Consider the following 23,445-nt stretch of genomic DNA (forward strand, 5'->3'; position numbering starts at 1 on the left):
ATTCTAAACACTTATTTAAATTATTAGGTATAAAATCGCTCAATGGCATTAAATGAACAAGACAGAGTATTTTCAGTTAAATATAATTGTATATTGAATTATATAAGGATAAAAATACCGAGGATTAGAATTCAGACTAACCACAAACATAAATTCCTCTATAAAGTATTAAGAAAAAGAGCAAATTAATAATGATAGGTGTTACGATGTGAACGTTAAACAGACGCCACACGGGCGGTACGTCGGACGCAACAAAGATATCGCGATATTTTTACATCATAAAACTTTTTCTCATCTTCTCAATTTTCACTGAACTGTGACGTTACCCAATACATACAGCATTTGTTATGTGGCGTACTATCTGCAACGCCCATGTGACATCTCTCTGGTTACTATTATCAAGTTTTGTTAGTAAACTGAGGGCCTAGCTCGGCTATTTGTGAGAACGTCTTCGTAAACTTATCGATATATTAATATTTGTGCAGCCTAAAATTCACTAATTTTCTAGATGGCGTTACAAAAGCGTGCATCGCAAAAATTCGTGGTAGGCCCTCTTAGTTAATGAAATCACATAATGTCTTATTTTCAGGTTAATTGAAATATAAGACATGCTGCAGGTGAATTAGATTTTTTGCAGAAAATTAAAACTAATTATACATTTATTTGTCCTCGACTTTTACTTTTAAAAGTTATATAGCATAAATCATGTTTTAATTGAAAGTTAATTGTCGATGAGCTCAGCTTAAATCCGGATCAACTATTACCGTTTTTTATTCTAAATCAGAATTAGTCTCCTTGTTTGGTAATTTACAACATGACTGTAATTGATTTTCTTTATGTCGCTTATCTTATTGAAAATTAGAATGAAAAATGTAAAATCTGAAATAAATTATACTTCAAAATCAAAACACATAAAAGGTTAGTTAATAAATGCCCAAAATATTGTATTGAAGAACTCAAGAACGGCTTTACCGATATGGCCGAAAATTGGTGAGGAGGTAGCTTAGAGCATGGAGACGGACATAAGATACTATTTTTTCATTTTTTTTTAATATATCCACGCGGACGGAGTCGCGGGCGACCGCTAGTTTTATATATAATTTACGTTATAAAACAAACAATTTAGCTGTCAGTGAGATATTGAATGTTCGTTGATTAAAGCAAGTTTTTTCCTTTATTAAGGAAATATGTCATTTTTCATATAACAATAACTTCAAGCTAATAATATTCATTTGTATGAATACTAAGTTAAGGTAACGTTATACCTTAATAGTCAATAATGACAAAATAGACCACGGGGAAAAACCTTAACGCATTTTCTTTTAACATGACGTATTATGTATTATAATTTAAAGCAGTGTTTGAACTAATAGGCATTAGGATCTGTAAGTTCTAGTTTCATTCTTGTCAATATTATTATTTATAAAATTCTCGTGTCATAATGTTAGTTACCATACTCCTCCGAAACGTCTTGACCGAATTTTATGAAATTTAATAAGCATATTTAGTAGGTCTTAGAATTTGCTATTTTCTATTTTTAAACACGCACAGACGCAATCGCGGGCGACAGCTACTATAAAATAAATACAATGATGTTTTCATACATTTTAAATTAATTATTGTATTGTACATAATTTCTGTGTCAAACAACAGTTTTTTATGCAGATATTTCGTCAGGGAAACTCACTGTCACAAAATCTCAGTACATAACATTGATTTATTTCTACATACATGTTAAATCTCGTTAGTTTGCTAAAAATCCGGACACGGTCATGGCTTAACAAAGCCATCGATTAATTTGAGGCTCGTACAACACCGATAAGATAACTCGAATCTGTCCTTGTTAGTATTACACTCTGGTTTGAAACAACGTACGCGTTCACACATATCACAAAATTAATTTGTTTTACCAAACTTTTTAAATAATAATAAAAAAATCGTAGTCTACATTCGTGTACTGTGTGTAAATTATACAATTTTTTTCATTGTAATACTTTAAAAAAATTATTTTATTATAATTAGGATAGTTAACAGCTTTGTAAGCGAACATAGTTTCATGACAACAGAATATAATTTATATCGGCGCCGCCAAGTCCAGCCACTCCCAGGTCGATTCGACGTGAGGAGTCCTACATTCGCAACGCATTGTTTAAATAATATGGGAAGTAACAATAACGTTAAAAAATAACTTATAAATCATTATATTAATTTTAAATATAAGTACATTTTATCAATTAAAACGTCATTTGTTCTTAATTCGGTGAAATGAAACTGTAAATTTATATAATTTTCAATAAAATTACATATGTAAAAAAAAGGTCTTGTATTTCAGCAGCATAAAAGATAATAAATAACATAAGGTATTTGAATATATAATTCATTTAATCATTTTCCTCTTTATGTGTACCTATAAACAATAAATTTCAACTGTAGATTTCCATTACCGAAACATTGAACATTTTCCTTGTTTATTCCATTTTAGAAAACAAAAAATAAAACAATTTTTGTAATAATTGTACCCTCTCTTAGTACCTAATGTTTGAGATATTAAGTTATAATATTATGATATAATAGTGGTAATAAAATAAATGCAAAGGGTTAATTAAAAATTAATTATTTAGGGTTTATCAAATATTGTGCGATCCTAAGTGATTGGGAAAAGTTCAGGGATATGAATCTATAATTATTGTTTTTATCGAAAACAAAACCTTGAGTAATATTGGTTAATATCGTAATATAATAAAATATAGAAGAAAATTCAATTAAATTGAGTAATGAGTGTCGTCTGCGACGTAGAATTCTTACAGAATTTCATTATAAGTTAGTCACGTAATAGAAAAATATTTATTGCTATAAAAATATAATCACTCTCATTATATCTGCGGTTGAAAAAAGATACACGTGTTTTCTTTTAATTTTAAATACTGTTAGCTAAATATTTTAATCAATAAGGATGATTTTTAACCGACTTCAAAAAGGAGAAGGTTCTCAATTCGTCTGTATTGTTTTTTTTTTGATCGTCGATAGCTCTTAGTGGTCCGATTTTCTTTTTTTATTCGAAAGGTGTTGCCTATCATTTGGTCTCATTTTTGAAACATTAAAAACTGTCCTGTAGTTTTAGAATAATTAACCGCGCCAGAAACATGGAGAAAAATGGGTCATTTTTGCTTTCTTGGCTTACGCAGGTTAATCTATACGACCTACATAAAAATGATGTAGGAACGAATTGTAACTCTTTAAATTTGCTAAATTAAAGTCCACGATAGCATATCTAATATAGTTTTTTCACAATAAACACTTTTTAATTAATTTGTAATATAGGTACTAGAAAATTAAAAAGAATTTGTTAAAATTAAAATGAATTTGAAATATACGTATTTATTGCTTAATCTACAAAAAATATTATTCTATATTAAAATTAAAAATATCTTTTAGCTAAGGTAAATTTTGATTTTATTTATTTTATTAATAAACAATGCATTATAAGAGTAACAAAGCTATGTCAAGATAAAATATTATTAATTGAACTTGGTTTAATAGTTTACTTAGCATGCGAGAGATTACATTCCAATACATCATTGTTCTTTGTATATCGATTTTTATAATAAAATAGCAACTTGTTGGTCGATAACTTTTTTATGATTTTATTTATATCCTTTTTTTTATTTTCAAGGTTTAAAATATTGAATAGGAAATTCACTCGCAATCGCGGAAAAGTATTTTCCGTAATAAGCGGAACTATAATTTTTATGTCTGTTATGGTATATAATTAGCGCAGCGCGAATATATAAATTTTATAACAAGTATATGTAATCTTAATGTTTGCATAAAAATTTTATGAAAATTTATTAAAAAATAAATCATTTTATTCATTCAAAGGACTATTAAATCGGTCGGTCTACGTGTAACAGGTCGGAGTATCAATTAATTATTACTCCGACCTGTTAGTTAATTATGTTAAAAATTAATCATTTGTTAATTATTTACTTTTAAATAACATTTATGTGATAAATATAGGCTTTTTTATTTTTTATTAATGAAAAAATGTAAGTTAATTTAACAATTAAATTAAATAAAATTTACTTTGTCACGGGACGTGAGAAACTCGGTTATCTTAAGACCAATGTCTAAATAATCTTTTTCTAGGAATATTGGTTCTTGCAATTCGCATCAATTAGTAAGTAAATAGAAGTTGCGCGTTTCCTAGTACTTGTTTGTAGTCTTCATTAAAATTGTTAGCTTTGAAAAGGATCTTTGTCTGAGTTTTAATAAGACAAGTAGTTTTTAAAGTAACCTTTGTATTGCTAATCATCCACTACTATTTTTTATCAAAGAAGATCACTATTGGTCTATAATTGTGATTAAATATTTTTACATACAATATGAACACGGTTTTTTTTTAAGAGAAGGGGTAAACGAGCGGCGGAGACACCGAGTTGATTAACGACACCCATGGACATCTGCAACATGGTTATATTGTCTTCGGCGGTATTTCCAAACCGCTACGACTTAGGTTCCTTCAAGAAGCGAGCTATTATCTTCTCAAAGGCCGCCAACGCACAATCCGTTTCTTTGGTATTGCTGATGTCCATGGGCATCGATGAACAACTCGATGTTCCCGCTACGCGTTTATCCCCTTATCTGTTGAAAAATATACCTCTTTCTACTTTCAAATACAATAGATAAAAGCCTTAATAAAATGTCTAGCCAATGTTGTATATAACGAGTAGATTGAGTTCCTTATCAGTAGAGAACCCGGAAGACATTTTTAAAATGATGATGCACATTTATTGTTATCATAATAAATACAGTGATAGCGATAACTTGACGTTTTCTTTACAATGGTTTAGTTTGAACAGATTATGTAAAAATCCTCTTGCCACCTGCGTTACTAACTTCAAACAAAAGAATATAAGGTACAAAATTAGCGCTTTTTTTAGTTCGTTTTCTTTGAAATAATGTATCCTATCTTCTTGTCAGTCCTATGTCTTGTAAGTCTGGCAATGTCTTTACAGATACTCATGTCCCTTCCATTGAGACCTGTCTACAAGGTATTCATTTTAAAGAGATGTTATCATATGGTTCGTATTTAGCGAATCATGTGGCCGCTAGGTCGTTTGTCACTTTATAATATAAAAATATAACTTTTGGTACCCCTTACATGTTTTATCAACGTAAATAACCGTGGGAAGGAAAGTTTGCAGGTAGTTTATTTTTTTCTATATATTCTTGTAAATTCCTAACATACTTTCATATAGTGCAAATGTGCTGTACGTGCAATAGATGATTTTTTTTCACTCTTAGAACCGCTTTGAACCGGTTCACAATGTACTTGTGTCAACATTCGCTGCAGTTAAGTTTATAAATATGCTCAACCACAGTGAGAAAGCTGACGACACGTATGATGCATTGTGTGAAAATGGTAATATACGGAATTGATATTTAACGAGCATTGTTTAAGCAACGTTTTATTACAAGAACCAAATCACTAAGCATTCGATCAAGTTTGATTTTTTTTTAGTACATCTTTAAAATATAGTCAAAAAGAATGTTTTACTGTACAAAGTAACTGTTGTAAATAATAAAATTTGCTGTTTTACAGTAACCATGCATTTTCTGCATTCAAAAATTGTGATAATTTGTTTTTTGTATTCATGTTTTGACAATCGAAACCCACATTGTTTGTAGATAGATGATAGACGTAGATGAGTTTGGTTTAAATTTTGTTGCCTTAGAACGAGTACAGATTGAATATAATCGTCATGGGGCATGCGGCAACAACGTGACAATTGTATGGCCTTTACCCGGCGCAGCGTTTTATTTTACCATTCGTATACATTAAGGTAACCATACACGTAACAATGCCAGAGGTTTTCAACTTATGGGTCGCAATATTTTTATTTTTAAACTTTATCGCACGGATGACAAGCTATTGAGGCTTACGAATTAATTTTACGTGTGGCTTGCATAAAAAGGTTTACTTTTTATTTATTTATTATAATACAATTCTTATATCTATGGTTTATATAGGTAATAATAGAATGCAAGATTTATAATTTAAGCGTGAGGCTATTTAAAATAAGTATACCTACTTAATAGTAAAAAGTTTTCACTTCGCAGACTTCGCAACAAATTTTAAACGGTAAAAATTGATATCTGCTTTTATATCTTAGACTTTTCGTTGTTGTTTTAATATTTAAATCGCTGACTTTGATTTACTTACATACAAATCGTATCCATCAAATCAGAATAAATTCATATTCAAATTTATAAAATAACTTTCCATCGACTTGTATCGTTGGCAACGACATAAATAAATATTTTATAGTTGCATTTATATTGTAGTTGGATTTCAAGTTCGCCTCCGAGTTAGAGAAAAGAAGGTGTAGAAAGTAAAGACTGGCGCAACTGTGTCTAGAATTAGCCTAAAAATAATATAAAAACGTGAGCATAAATAAACTCGACGCACGCAATTCTAGTTCCCCCGCAAGTACTATGCAAGAATGCTCGGAAGTGACACACACTGACACACAAACACACGCACACATACGCTCTCATACACGTCTATAAAACACTCACATTCTAACTATTTGTTCCACACCGCCTTGAGTTCAGATTCGAAGTATTTTACACGCGCCAGTTTCACCCGCGAAATAGTTACGCATAAACAGAGCCAAATCGCTTTTTTATTACTCTGTAATCTGAAAAATATATACTAAGTGAATATAGTTTTTACATACAAATGTTTTGCGACACGAAAAATATGAACTTCTTCAACTCATAATGATGGGCAAAATCGCAGGCAGAAGACGAGTTGGAAGGAAAAGAAAGTGGTGGTTGAGAAACATTCGGGAATGGACGACTATTGACAGCGTTGAACAACTTTTTCGTTTGGCACAGGACAGGGATGGGTTCGCTTAGCTGACAGCCAACCTCCTGTAATGGAGAGGCATTAGAAGAAGATACAAATGTTAACATATCATTCATTTTTCTGGTATAGATTAAAATCTTATTAGGCAATTTTACAAACTCTGCCTGAACACAGTACTGAAACTTATTTGTCATCTCTCTCAGTATCTTTAAAGAAACAGAGATAGCAAATTATGATAGAATTTTTCCATTGTGTCAACAACGAAGGATATTAAAAACAAATGTAAATAGTAGAAAAAGTCAAAATAATATTTGTTTTAAAAATTTTAATGTACTTAGAATTTATTAAAGAGTAATCATCATGTAATCAAGCTATCACGATCTACAACTTTAAGAAACTTGCTGTCACACACGTCTCCGCTCGCGCGTTATTAAAAACACTTAGTAACTAGCCTATGTGTTCTTTAGACAATGCTCTACATCTATGTCAAATTTCAGCGAGATCCTTGTAGCCAATCTGGAAATACCTTCTAACAAACATCCATCCATCCAAAAATTCGCATTAATAATATTACTACCTATCACCCGCTATTACGTCCGCGTGGAATTAAAAAAAACTTAATAAGTAGCCTATGTGTTCTTCCAGACTATGTTCTACGTCTATGGCAAATTTCAGCAAGATACCTTCTAACAAACATCCATCCATCCAAACATTGGCATTTATAATATGAGTAAGATATAGTAAGAGTACGGTAGAAACAGAATTATAATGCAATGTAAAGTTAGTGACGTTAACAGATATAATGATATTTGTCGCGTCGTTCGATAAATGATAAAATAAACGTTTCGTGATTTAGTAATGAGTCTTGGGACGTCCCGTGTTATGCAAAGATCGATTCAAAACAATAACTAGTTAAAACTGACCAGGGCAATTGTGACAACTCAGGCAGACATAATGTATGACGCAGATTTTTTTTTCATACAAATGTTAAGTAGTTCTGGCCACTTCAAAACAATTTCATTTCACATTCCTAATTTGTTAAACGTGAAAGGTTTAAATATTTTAATTTTGTTTTACAAGCGTTTACAAAAAATATACGCTGCATCTTGCATTAACTATAATAGTTAAGATTTTGTTATAATATACCTAAGACGATTAAAATTATAAAGCGTATGTACACCCTGTATATGATGGTAAAAGCGAGCTTACTAATTTTCTGTTAAAAAAAAATCTAAACTAAAAGACTACTACATTTCATAGCGTAGTACCAAAGTGTCTCCACAAATCCGCAATGTGTTTATATACACTTTTATTGTTATTATATATTATACCCAGCTTATCTTACTAATATTATAAATGAGAATGTTTAGATGGTTGTATGGATATTTGTTTACAGATATCTCTGGAACGGTTCCACGGATCTCGCTGAAATTTGACATAAATGTACAGCATATTCAGGAAGAACACATATACTTATTACGTTTTATTTTAATTCCACGCGAACGGAATCTCGGGCGAAAGCTAGTGTATAAATAATAAAAAAAATGCATCAGTAGTTTATATACCCACCATATCATAATTATATTAATCGATAACTGCAACAGTTGAGCGTTGAATTTTTATGGTACAGTTGGTAATTTATAACCAAGGACTCATACATAGATAATAACAGAGTGAAGGAGTGTATTGCTAGTTATAAAGGAATAATGCAGTATCATGATATCATTGTGTGATATCGTCATTGTGGACACTGTAAAAATTTTTATTCAGCTCCGTTACGTAGATGATAATAAATCTTTAACAGTCCTATAAAGTGTTTATGAGTCGCAATTGTAACTAGAAATATATGTACTGAATATAAATGACAATGAATATTTGGCCTTTGAAAATAAACGATAAAAACAAGTTATCCATCGATTTTGGAGATATTGTAAGTGGAAAGACAGATGATGCCAAGCTTATAGTTTTATCAAAAATATCTGTAGCTGTGTCCATCTTTATATTAATCTTAATATAATTTTAACAAATGAAAAACTATACAAATGTATTTGTAAAAAACTGAAGTTTTTTTTTTATATTTGGGACGTGATTCCTAAAAATATATTGCCAATGATCTTTCATCATTTCATTTCATTGCATCTAATTAATTCAATTTTTATTGTAATTAGATTTTGTCGAGAGTTTGTCGACTTTTTGTGGCTTGGAATTTCGTTTAATTTGAGAAGCTATAAGCTTACTCTTTTATACGAATATATAAAAAAACTGTTATTATTTATTTTCCAACTGTATCTGTTTACTTCGATGTTTGTTAAAAACACGTTGATATTTTAAATATGAACTTTTTAAAGCGATTATCATTGACAAGTGTTTTCATGCCCTGTCTACACGCAAGGGTGACCCTCTTTCTCCTGCCAACGTTGGCGCCGAGGCGGTGTGCTATCCAGACGGTTACGTCACCTGAGAAACGATACGTCAAAAAACCGAAACAATTACATAAAAATGTTGTGGTCTGCGAAAAAAATATTTTTTTACGAAATCTTGATTATTAAAATCTAGCCAGAACCTAGCGTTATCGTCATCATCAGCTCACTACCTGTCCCCACTGAGGGGCTCGGAGCCTACCCTAAGTTAAGGGTGACTAGGCCTTAGTCAACCACGCTGGCCCAGTGCGGGTTGGTTGACTTCACATATATTCAACGACTTCAGCGTTATATTTATAAATAAATCGTATAGGTACATCCATGTTAAATGTAACTAAAACATTTCTATTAAACCTTATTACGTAGAAAAGCAATATTGCGAAACAAATGTGTTCCTTTGGGGAATCGGTTATACTCACAAAATGTTACAATCTCGTTGTGTAAACATACATTGCTCAAGATTTTATTAACGTTCAATATAACTTCTATTTAAACGCAATTTTTCGAGTCTTATTATTTTTCAGACTGAGAATCGTAGTCAATTGAGTGATTTAGCTTTTAAAATTAAATTATTTGTCGCGACTACGACGTAAAAATATACATTACATCATCAAGTGTAAACTTTTTTACTTTTTGGATTTCCTGTAATAGAATAGGTAAACAAATTGACGTACAAAATGGTTTCAATACGCGCTTAACAACACTGCGACGTAAATGTCCCCACTCATATTGCGTTGAATCAATTTAGTTATAAATTGATCTTAGACTACATTCATTGATTGTATTAGCCTTGGTCAAACAGCTACATTAGTATCATCAGGAAGCAGTGACAAGCATACGGTAGGGTTGCCTTGTCGTGGAACAAAATTATTCCTTTCCGGGCTCGTAAGCCAAAATGGTAATGTTAGTCAACAACCGACGTCTAACGCCATGTCTCGATTTAACTACGAGACTAGAAATATATCAATAACAGTTACACGGTTTAAGCTTGAACTAATTTAAATATTTTCAATACGATTGTACTATTCATGTACACTGTATATAAACCAAATCGAATGTGAATTTAATTACTTTTAAAATACTCACAACAGTATAACATATGTAGGTCAAGATTATAGCAAAATTTATAAAATTTTTACACTTCAAATTAACCCAGTTGGATAGAGATTACAACTGGGTTATAAATACCTCAGAGTGAATCCCTTACAAGACAAAATGATGTCAAAAAAGAACGTGCTTGTGCTAAACGTTGATTTCCGCTAGGACAAGGACGCAAACTCCAACTACCGTAACGTGCCATTATATCTTCCGATCTCTTTCATTTATCTTCCGTTCTCACGAAGACCTCGGCCCAGTGTTTTATTTAAAGTGACATCTATTTTTTTTTCTGCAAACTATGAACAAACATACCAACTTGTTTTGAAGCAAGGAGTAATTAGCGATAATAATGATGCGAAATAAAAAATTAGCGTAACCATGAGACGATTCTTCCGCAAACTTTACAACACAACAATGCGTGGCATCTCCCTCAGTGATACATCTTTTACTAGATTAGATAAGATACTATCAGCGATTAATTACAGTGTCATCTTTCTGCCGTATTACAGACTATTAATCAAATTCCATTATTCATATTTTTAAGTAAACACCTTTTTATTTTAGAAAGCAAACACAAAAATACTAGACACATAATAGATACATTTAGAGAAAAATATTGTTTTTCGCTAAATTTATCAATTACGCGCCAAAAAATAATGCGCAAGCAAATATAGTTCAACGATCAACTGTGCGTAGGATGAAGTTTGTTACTAAAACATCAATTTGAAGATGAGAATATACGTCTTCGACTCACAGTTATCTGTGAAGCGATTTTAGTATGTAAAAGTGTTTGTAAGTTTATATTTACTTTTTGGCAAAGCCATGAAGGAAGACGTTCTAAGCCGACGCGTTCTTTGCCATGACACTGCTGAGCGAAATTTTCTTATGTACAAACAAGCCACACCTAAATTATATTTAGACTTGTCCCGCTCGGAATTTTGAAACTCGTCCAAACGGCTAAATGCCCATCATAAAATTTTGCTAAAAATTCAACGTTGCATTCTTCAATTGTTTATTAGTAATCCATTATAAATAACCAATTTATATTTTTAGGTGTAATAATTTTCAACAATAAACCACACTCAACTTCATCTCTATTACAACTCACATGCTTACATCAGCCAGCTATATTTTTAAACCAAAAGGACTTAACCCTAATACCGGGTGGCCGTTGTTTTTGTACCGCGAACATCTAACCACTCCCATAGAGTGGAAGTATGTCGTCGTATCATTTGCTCACCAATCCTTAGACCTTGTCGTCGTCCCCCTGATACCTTGCGACTAGTTAAATAAACTACTAAATCACTGTGTTCCGGTTTCTCACATTCAATAGAATTTGCGTAATCATAACATCTCAATTACCAATCGTTTCAAATTGATAACTTTAAGTGTACCTTTTCTATTATTACCTATGTGTATTTTGCTAGCGCTAATTCTAGTTTAAAATGTTATTTTAATGTACATCTTTGAAAATTGATTTATTTTATGAATATGACATTCCTATTATCAGCTTGCTCTTGATGATTTCATCTAGACGTATGAGGTGTTGGGCAAATTAACTACGCGTATGTAAGAACCTTGATAACAAATTTTAGGATGTATTGTAAACGGTGCTAAATTATCTACTGATAAATTCAGCAAACGCAAAAGATTTACGTCATCTTTGATGATTAATGAGATCAATTGCTGTAATAATAACGCTCACACGTAAACAAAAATAATACCTAACTAAAACAATCAGTTGCTCGAAATGAATGAAATATACAACCAATGTTCATATATTATGATGTTAAGTATCCACGCAAAAGTTTATTCTTCTTGACATCTATACTATTTTAAATGTAGATGAAAGATTTGTATGCATTGAATAAGCTTCGAAACTACTAAATCGATTTAAAAAAATCATTTTATTAAATTCTTCGCGGACAAAGTCTCGGGCAAATGCTAGTGTATAAATACATGAATACTTTTGAACCTTTTTAATGAAATTTTGCAAAAAGATACACATGCTAGTTAATGTTGAAAAGTAGCTAAGTATTTTTATAACAAAAAAATCTGTGATTAAATTATAGTCGAATTTCGAGCAAGCAATGTAACTAGTACAAGCAATGGATTTGAAACCTCCCCGCGTCTTTACTATCTATGTACGACCCTACACAAAATCAACTACCAGGGTATCATAAAATACGAGCGATAAAATCGCAAGTAAGCATGCGCGAGCTAAAGCAGCGTATACAGGATGTTGAAATATTCTACGTTTGTAAACATGTTGCTTGAAAACATGCATAAGGGATGTGTCACTATCTTATATTTTTAAGAATCGTGGATTTAGTAAATTTCAATTAAAATCATTGATTAATGTATAAAATAATCATTACATTGTAGCGAATTGGTTAGCGAATAATATTATAATAGAATTATACCAAATATTGCGATTATTGTTTTTAGTTTAATATTCATAAAATAACTATACTCAAATAATCAATGAATGAGCCAAAGTATAAATGACGAGATCTCTTTTGTTTCTTTCACGTAAGTTATAAAACAAATGCTAGTTAAAAATAATCTTCCCGCACTAGAAATTTTTCTTTTGAACAAATGCCAAATGTAAAACAAATTGCGTCGCAAATTACCGTTAGAAATTGGTTCCCAAAACATTAGACATAGAAGGTGCGTTCTAACTAAATAGTTTCACCACCGGAAAACCCGTAAAAAAGCTCACAGATGTATTGAATGCGCAGATATTTATTAACTTAATAATACTTATAAGAAATCAGTTGCGTTAAATTCATACAAAAATGTTGCACTGTGTTAAAAGTGGACATGCCTTGTGTTAGCAGCTACACACAAGTAAAAGAGAGCCCATGGCTCTACTTATTTTCTGATAGCCTGGTAGATTGAAACCTAACAGGTCAATACTTTCAAACATTTGCTTACAGCGCATGTCTAAAGTGCCAACTTAACTTTTACTTTCAAACTAACTAATCGATAGTTTCTAATCGTTTCGCGATTGTTTATTTTAATCCTGAATATTCGAAAATTATTTCAACGCTAAATTATTCAGAATAAAGCAAAAATATTATTGATTCATAGCCATTTTAACTTTAAATCACCTTTCTTTTAATTAACCACACATTGAACTGTAGATGCGCAAAGGGTTAGGGGTGTTGCGATACTACTTCAAGTTTATGTGATCCTAGTCGCCAATTTCTGTAGCAACATGAAACGGTCCAAAATGGTCTAAACTTCTTCTGGGATTCTGCTAAACCATTGAACCATTTTGACTTCCCCCATTTTACACACAGTAATTTTCAAAATACTATAGAAGGAGTAAGAAGCATTTGCAAAATGTAGCGGTAGACATACCAGGAACGCATAACAAGTCAGGAGCTAAAATGCATGTAAGGTATGCAGTCGGAGTAAAAATATTTTCGTCCTTGTCTTTCGCACACTTATTGAGAATAAAATGAATGCGATCGTTGATTTTCCTATTTTCTACCCAGGGGACTGCATTGCGCAAGTCACTTTCGATTTCAATTGCGTTCTAAGCGCCATTTTTAAATACAATGCAAGTGGACTGTTTCCTGCCAGAAGAGAAACATAATATAACTAAATGCTTTAAACAAAATCGTATAAAGAAGACAAAGAACTGAATAACTACAAAATAATACTTTACTAGTTATAGTTCTTTAGTCAAAGTCATAGATATTTTGTATTATAAGTAATGCACATATAGCTCATATTTCATAGTGAACATAGTAAAAAGATTGTCATCAAATATTTGCATGTCGTGACCACGTCAATTATAATGTAGTGTAGACTATATTTGAATTATGATTACGTAGGGAGGTGTGTCGATATATCATTGCGAATATTATTTGATTTTCATTGGCGGCCTTCGCGAACAATTTAGATACAAGTGCGCATAAGTTATTCACAAACAATGGCTATTTTTGTCGTCATATATTCCAAGTACATTATCTATTAGAGGCTCGTGACCACTGATACAATAAACAAGTCCTTGCGACACTCATTATTATCTTCCTCTCACGAAATGTATTACTATTTAAACCTTACGTATTAGTAATATTATTTATTATCGAGTAGCTACAAAATACTTACAGTATCATATTATAAATAATAATTTAATAATTAGAATTGCAAGTTATGGCAATTTCGAAAACATTTTGTATTTTACAATTCATCGTTTATCGAACCGGACTATTTATGATCTTAAATAGGATTAGAAACTTTTAGACAAAAAAAAATTTAAACCATATTTTAAAATACACCACGTGCATATACAAGTTGGGTAGTTTTCACCGATAGAATAATGGAGGTTAAACAAGTTTCGTCATTGTGTCCGTTGCTTCGCTGCCGAACAATAGATGGACTTGCGATATAAAACTGGTTCCTGTATAATTTATTATTCGGAACCTGTTAATTCCAGTTTTGCATACAATCGCATACATTTGAAATATTTCTGAAAGGATATAACACTTTATTTCTTAACAAATAAGGTTCAAAATTGTAATGTTAATACCTTCGCCGTGGAAATAAAATTAGGGGAACGAAGTAGCATGCACACTAAACCCCCCATGAGTCATATCTAGGAAGGGTTAACAGTTGAAAAGTTGTAACTGGTAATGTTTGGTAAATTTAATGACATTCCTTAGACACTAAATTAATTTTTGACATCCTAATATCAAGTATAGTTTATAACCTTCATACATAATTATATAGAACGATAGAAAATTATTTTCAGGATCACAAAACGCGAATTTGGTTCTTAGATAGTTATAGCGAAGCTAATATAATATTAAGTATGCGGTACCACATTTAGTTTCATTATTGTCAAAGCAATGGATTTGTACACGAAGACTGTAGGATTGTAAATCGCTATTATTCTTGGATACTGATAAATGGACGCAGTTACCAAGATTTGCTTCATTCGTGCACGGGACTTTGGTTATTTATACCCAACCGAAATAGCCCCAGCCGGGTCACGTGTGGCAAGCGGAGGCAGTCGTGCCCCTGCCGCAATCAACTCGTCATTGAACGTCACTGGCAAACCACTGCTTTACACAGTTATATTTTTCACAACATGGCTTTTTTCACTGGCTATCGCACTCGACTTTGTCTGGATATAAATAATGAGTAGTCTTTACGTTAATAAGTCTTATTTATCTCTACTCCATATTTCATTCGAATCCTTTCAGCCGTTGTATAGTTGTTATAAACAATCATAAATATCCATTCATCCAAAGTTTCACAACTATAAATAAGAATGCGTAGTCCAGTATAGACAAACAAATAAAACATATTATATATTATAGCTATTTGACTATGATTGAAGAAAGCAAATTTGTAGTTGTGAGGCTATCATTTTTCTATTCTTCTTCTCGCTTTAGTTGGATGTTCGTTGTTTTTTTCTCTCCTGTAATTATAATTCTACCAGTTAATACGACTATAAAGCTAAGCGCTTTTATTTTAAGCTTTAGTTACTTTATGCCTCCTTTTTACTGACAGGAGAAGGAGGGTAATGTTTTAGTACGGGTTATGTATACATATGTCCCTTAACTATGTCCATTCAATTTCAACTAGTTGCTATAACAGCGAAACCGATTTTGACTAGTGATATGTCATATTAAGTTTAGTTATATCGTGTTTTTTATTAATATGCTTTAGATACCACAAACTTTACACGATAATATGCTTTCCGATGTTAATATCGACGTTTTGTATTGTTTCAGAAACCCCATATGCGGCCGATGATAGCCGAATACGATCCTAAGAAAAAAGAAGTCAGAAATGACTTGTCAGACGTTATGGTCAAGTAAGTGACAATGTTCTATGCTACTGCTACGGGAATTTCTCACAGCGACGACAATCGACGTTGCCAGCTTTTATACCGCCTGTGTGTCGTGAATAACCCAACTTTATACTCTGTCGACATGTTCAATAAACCTTTTTGTTCCTTGCTTATTAAATATGTTTGACATGAAATTAAAGCATGCTTTCACAGCTTAACTCCTTCTCATTTGTTTGTTTGCAAGATCAAAAGATATGTTGATTGCCAGATATTACATCAGAGGAGTCGGAATATTAATAATATTGCCATTTTTGTTCAACAGGACATTGAAAAGAACATTCGTAGTCTATATTATCAAGTAAAAGATTATTTTCCGTTAGGAAATAGAAGTTGAGTGTTGCAGGGGTTCATATAGCCCTCACTTGACTGTCTGTTACCAATAATCTTTTATGTTAAAATGGTATTTTGTATTGTATGTCGACTGCTCCTTTAACGAGCTAATTAAGCTCGTCGCCGTTCGGAGACGATCCGGGAAGACGTGTGCAGCTTCCACGAGATTAAAGTCATTCGTCGACCTTGATCATCTAGCAATGGACTCATACACCGGTACATCATTCCATTTTATGGTTTCAATTTTGTTTTAATAATTTGTTTTATTTGGTACTGGTTTAAATCTAAAAGAAATATGTACCTACACGTGAACAGAGGACGTCGCCTCGGCGTCGACCGTCTGCTTCATCCTAATGTGCGCCATCTCTGTTCAGGCTCGGGATTGGCTCTCGATGTCTATCTTTGTACAAATTTAATTTAGCTTTATGTCCGTCTAAAGTGATACGAAAATATCCTGTATATCTTCATGTCCCCGAAAACCCCTAGAAAACGTCGTAAACCTTCAACAGAGCTAAATGTTAAAATTTTGAGCATCCTTTTTTTTTAAAACAACGTAAAGCTGTATTGAATTTAATGTTGAGCCAGTTTTTTGTAAATGCCGAGTCTTAACAGAGTGAAACGCAAACAAAACAAAAAATACTGCATATCTTGGAGACCATAATAACACTTCACTCAGAAACACTCTCAAACATGTAATAATTTCATACGATTTTACGAACAAATCATATGTTATAAAATTTTAGTACACTACAGAATAGGATTAGCAGCAGATAATGTAATGTGGGTTTCGCGCCGCGACATACGAACATTCATTCACTCGATCGATCACACAATGCTTGAAATGTTGGGCTTTATTTGTACTCATTGCGGGCTATCATTATTTTTAAGCTATGATACACGATTATCGAAAAAATCCCTGAAAACACTTCTATACCACTCTGTTCTAACAAATTCACATTCTAGTTTTAGTAATTCAAATAAAATCATAGCAGTTATTATAATATTATAAAATGTTTCACAGATACAAAGTTGATCCAATTGAGATCCCCGTGGAACAACAAGCGGGGTCCACTCTCCCTCTTATGGAAATACCGGGACGAGATGTTGAAGCGGACGAGGATTATGATCCATTCAAGCACAGGAAGCTAGCTCATCCAACATCGTAAGTAAATTAGCCATTCAACCATAAATGACTTACTTAAGCAGGAATATACGCAAAAACAGAATTAAAAGAAATATTGGAAAGTGTGACAAGTTAGATCTTTTGAATTGACTTGCATCTAAACGATGCATGCCTTACACTATACCAAAAACGTAAAGCCTGATGAAGAGAATTATATGTAAAGTAGACATTTCTGTTGAAAAAGTTTCTCGTGAAATAAACTTAAGGGGCTATTAACTAACACGCAGTTTTTTTAATAAAGAATGAACTAGTTATTAAAGAAAAAACTTTCTTGATTTCAGGGATATGGATACACTTATTCATCTTTTGAAAGGATCCCTTGGAAGTGGCATCTTAGCGATGCCTATGGCTTTTCTCAACGCCGGCCTCTACTTCGGTTTGGTAGCCACTTTTCTCATCGGTGGCATTTGCACTTACTGTGTCCATGTTTTGGTCAAGACTTCCCACGAACTCTGTAGAAGAATGCAGAAACCATCATTGGGTTTTGCCGAAACTGCTGAAGCTGCCTTTTTGTCTGGACCGCCCGCTATGCACAAGTTCTCGAGGCTTGCAAAGTTAGTATACTTCTATTAAGTAAATTTTTCTAAACATTTCATTACCATAATAGAATACATTCGTGCAGATATTAAAAATATCGCCTATTTGTAAATAAAATCTTAATAAACAAATTCGCAAATCATTCAAAATTTGTTACATTTTTAGCATCAAAGTGATTGCGAATTTTATTCATATATATAATTTTTCTTTTGCAGAGCCCTCGTGAACTCGTTCTTGGTGATTGATTTGCTGGGCTGTTGCTGTGTGTACATCGTGTTTGTATCCAAGAACATCAAACAAGTAGCGGATTTCTATGCTAAAGACAGCGAGTGGTTCCCCCATGATATGGATGTGCGAATTTACATGGCATTGCTGCTTCCTCTCCTCATATCTATGAATCTGATCCGAAACTTAAAATATTTGGCACCATTTTCCATGCTGGCAAACCTTTTGGTCGGCACCGGTATGGGTATAACCTTCTACTATCTCTTCCAAGATATCCCAAGTGTCAGCGAGCGTAAACCTTTCGCCGGATTCAATCATTTGCCAACATTTTTCGGTACGGCCATCTTCGCTTTAGAAGGAATTGGTGTTGTGATGCCACTTGAAAACAACATGAAGACTCCTCATCATTTCATCGGCTGCCCTGGTGTGCTAAACACTGGCATGTTCTTTGTTGTCTCGCTGTACGCTTTTACTGGATTCTTCGGATATCTGAAATATGGAGATATGACATCTGGAAGTATTACCATCAATTTACCCGAAGATGAAGTGTTAGTATCCTTTTTTTTATTAATTGTTAGTTTAGTAAAAAGATAGAATTATGATTTAGCTTGCCGCATGCTACAACCTTATTAAGCTTAAATGACTGAAGTTTTCTGACTACTCATTTATTTATTTTTTCTTTTCAGACTCGGACAAAGTGTGAAGCTTATGATCGCTGTCGCCATATTCTTCACGTACAGTCTACAATTCTACGTGCCCATGGATATCATCTGGAGGAACGTGCGTCACTGGTTCGGAGCCAAAAAGAATCTCGCCGAGTACAGCATCAGGATCTTCATAATAATAATCACGCTGTGTATTGCCATTGCTATTCCGAACCTTGGGCCATTTATATCTCTTGTCGGTGCCGTATGCCTGTCCTTTTTGGGTCTTATATTCCCTTCGATTATTGAGGTTGTCGCATTTTGGGACAGGCCGAACGGTCTCGGCCGATTTAATTGGGTTCTCTGGAAGAATGTATTTTTGATTTCTTTCGGAATACTCGGCTTTTTAACAGGTTCCTACGTCAGTATTATAGAAATAATTGAATCAAAGGAATAGTGATTTGGAAAGACTACTTTTAGATTAAGGCTCAAATGAAATTAACGGCTAAGATTCGATTTAACTTTGTTTCTCTTTAATATCTCTATGTTTTTTTTTATTGTTCTTTAAAACGTTATTTTAGTATATTTTTGAGTTTCTATCATACTCAAATGAAATAATTTGAGATTAATATTACTTACAACTATGATTTATCTCGCAAATGTCAGGTTGTGTTTCATTATTTTAATTCAGTACCGAATCTCTGTAGCCATTTCTATTTAAGTACTTGTAGTTTCTAACTTTATAAACGTGTGAGATGTATTCTAGTGCATGATTGAAATTGTGATACATTATTAGGTTTAAAATCCAACAATATATAATTTGGAAAAGAATTTCAAACTGGAAAGCTTCTTAAAGTGAGAATAAAATTAAACGATATGACCCTGGTCGGACAGACAAAGGCTATGTTTCAACAATGCACTTATTTAGTGATACAATTTTGGTCCTTGTAATGAATTAAAGGCATTTTAATAACCAAAAATAACATTTTTATTGTTTGACTTGACTAGTATTATTCATGACTAGATATACTTAGTTAAATAAAACAAAGCATTTAATTGATAGGTATCATTACTACTTGACTATAATTTTAAGTGTATTTGTCTTAAATAATCGATGAATTTTGAATTTGATTTTTTTTATAAATCAACTTTTGATTTGAAACTTTAATCCGACAGACATCCGTTATGTATTCAATATATATTTCCATTTGAAAGAAACATTATTTTAGTATACATTAAAATATAAGTATTCAAAAATTAAATTATCATTTCTTTTGTGATTTTAGGTGAAAAATATTAAATAGCCAAGTCTTTAGACTCTAAACACTGATTACCAGTTAAATTTGCGTTATCAGATATGTGATAGTGTAAATTTAAGCATATATGCTTAGCATATATCCTGCATAGTTTAAGGATAACACTAAGATCTGCCGCACATTCATTCATTTGTAAATTATATTTTAAACATTGCTTTTCTAAAATTTACAGTATTGATTCTTACATCCGAAGAACAGTGTTAACGTATTTGTACTGCAGATTATAATCCAACGACACACATAAACATTTGTAAGTTAATTTTAAAATGTACTTTAATCATTTGAATGAAGGTGTAAGGTATACTTATATTCTATTTAGAGTGCTTATGTAATTTAAAGCATCAAATTTAAATTCATCGATAGAATATTACAATGCCCAGGCACTTTTACCTGTAACTTTGTGATTGTCATATGGCAAGTTTTTAAATGTGTTTATTTTATATAATAATTTTACATTTATAAGTTAGTTACTGGCCATTTATTAATGTTTCTTGTTCTGTTTTAATTCATATTCATGAATAATAATATTTGTGTTTTTGTCAAAATTTATGAAGTCTCTACATTTGGTCTGAATACTGCCAAGATAAAATTACTATTGTAATAATTTTAAAATGATATAAATACATGCCACTGCTAAATGTAAGAATTTTGGAGTCTTACTATCTTTGGAAACTTTTCGACCTAACTTTAAATAGAATATAGAATATTAAACATTCAAAGACAGGTACATTGTGTAAATGTAGGTTTTCTTATTTGAAGAAAATCATTCCTATATTATATTTTGCTATGAATTATGTCTATTTTTTAAGTAGTGGTTGTTTTGTTACAGTATTAATAATAAATCATATGTAAGGGTATTCGAGTTTTATTTTATACATAGCGTTTGAGTGACTAAACTAAAAATGTATAACCCTAACCTATAGCTTAAATATTCCCCATACAATATTACATGACTAAAAAAATATATACACATTTAAGCAAGGTATATTTCATAAATGGTAGTGTTATAGTTCACTAATAATTTGTATGTAATTTATTTTTGCGTCAAAATTCGATAATTTGTTATTTTATAAATTCATAAAGTTATCCTCATAGTGTGTTAACGTTATGTAATTAAACAAATTATTGGTATCTGCCAAAAAAAATCTAGAAAAAATAAATACTCCTCGGTGTTCCCGCTGCCTGTTTGCCCCCTAGTGTTATATAAAAAAATGAAAATACCTAAATAATCAATTTCACTTTCACTTTAATAACAAATGATATATGAAATAATGAAAAATAATACCTATTAGTTATTAAATTTAAAGTTTAGCTGCATAAAAAGTGAAATTTCGATACATTGCACACCTACGCAGTAGCAAATTGTTATCGATAACTCAAAGTTATAAATAAAGTTGGTGAAAAATATGACCCTGGCAGCAGTAGGGATTCAGTAATAATACTATTCAACAACAGAGGGAGCTTATCGCAACATTGCGAAGGTTCTAGAATTACTTGGAAAATTCTATGTGTGTCAAACTTGACAACACAGATGTGACCGTACCACAGAGAAGACTATACAGAACGAAAAACGAACCGACCAGCGAAAATATTTAGTACACTATGTCTCGTCTATATATTCTTAAATGTCCGGTTTATTATGAAATATCACATAAGTACATGCGTGCCAGACGCTATATTTTAGCCCTTTATGTCGTTCAGTAACGTGATACGAAATATTAGTAGGAGGCCTGGCACAAAAATTGCCAGAAAGTATTCATAACATCATCGACAAGATTTGTATAAGATTTGTGATTGTACTTTACGTTCGATGCAAAGCTGTACAAGGCTAGTGCAAGTGCTAGGCCCTTAGAAAGTATAATTTCACTGTAATGGATAGGCTATTCCTTAAAAATGGCAGCTTTTGCCTCTTATTTCATCTCTATAATTAGTAGGATTCTTCACCATCAATACCAACCGTAACCAACTGCGCCAAAAAGGCAAAAATCAAATAGGCACAAAATACCACGGTTTACAGCCTATCTATATATAAACATCAGTAGTGCAGGCTAATGTCAAGTACCACAGCAACAAATAGAGTACAAAGAGTATATAAAATACAGAGTACTTAGAGGATCATTTGACATTTTTTGACGTTGACAAGGGGGCTAGTAAGCTGTCACAATTAAAAGTGTGTCTATTTAAGATTGATAATTTTGACAATTCACTAAAAATGTTTAGTAAAATCGATTTTGAATATTTTCGGTTTTCCTTGGTTGTTTTCATAGAAATCGCAATCGAAAATTTTTGATTATGGTTTTAAATTAGAATATGAATAAAATTGCTTTTTTCTGTTCCTTCTTTTTTCTTAAAAAAATACGTAAAGAAATAAAACAGAAAACCAAAAATTGAGGTTTAAAATGTATTTAATGTTTTTAGTTATAATTATTGTACGATACGTTGCCAAATTAATGTAATAAATTCGGAAAGTCACAAAATTAATCAATTATAGTACTTATTTGTTCCAAGAATGTGTATTACAAGATCGATACTCAATATATTTTGTTCGGTATGCGCGTAAGGTTTGACACTATGACAACCGTCCAATAAATTTCAAACAATTTTGGAATTAGTACAAAATTAGTTCGATCCTTTATAAGCGTCAGTTGTCAAACTAATTAATTTTAAATAGACACACCGTGGTTTGGTTTATACCCACCGGTTCAAATAGCTTTATCTATAAATAAAAAAAATGTTTAACCAGAAATACATTGTAATTTACCATTGTTTGTTTACTGCGATGGTTTATTTCATATAACAGTGGCTCTTTGCCTGGTCCGTTTCTTTAAAGTCACAGACAAGTCCAGTCAAATCGTTACAATAAACGTCAATAAACGTCCCAAAACAGGAAATGTTGCCAGCATCAGGCAGGTTTTCGTTAACCAATTGATCGATACTCTATGGTCGGAA

The 23,445-nt window shown here is 32.0% G+C and overlaps 1 protein-coding gene across 2 annotated transcripts in view; it reads left to right on the forward strand.

The window, feature by feature from the left end:
- LOC106126335 (proton-coupled amino acid transporter 4) overlaps positions 1-19,992 on the forward strand; it is a 28,477-nt gene extending 8,485 nt beyond the window's left edge. Inside the window, exons 2-6 of one of the 2 annotated variants that reach the window (XM_013323945.1) lie at positions 16,143-16,225; positions 17,613-17,753; positions 18,056-18,328; positions 18,527-19,084; positions 19,223-19,992. In XM_013323945.1, coding sequence (XP_013179399.1) covers positions 16,143-16,225; positions 17,613-17,753; positions 18,056-18,328; positions 18,527-19,084; positions 19,223-19,637 — 1,470 coding nt within the window. In that variant the 3' untranslated portion in view covers positions 19,638-19,992. The other variant, XM_013323946.1, reaches the window with a different exon arrangement.
- The last annotated feature ends 3,453 nt before the right edge of the window (positions 19,993-23,445 follow it).

Source organism: Papilio xuthus, unplaced genomic scaffold (assembly GCF_000836235.2).
Source record: "Papilio xuthus unplaced genomic scaffold, Pxut_1.1 DF825017.1, whole genome shotgun sequence".
NCBI classification, from domain to species: domain Eukaryota; kingdom Metazoa; phylum Arthropoda; class Insecta; order Lepidoptera; family Papilionidae; genus Papilio; species Papilio xuthus.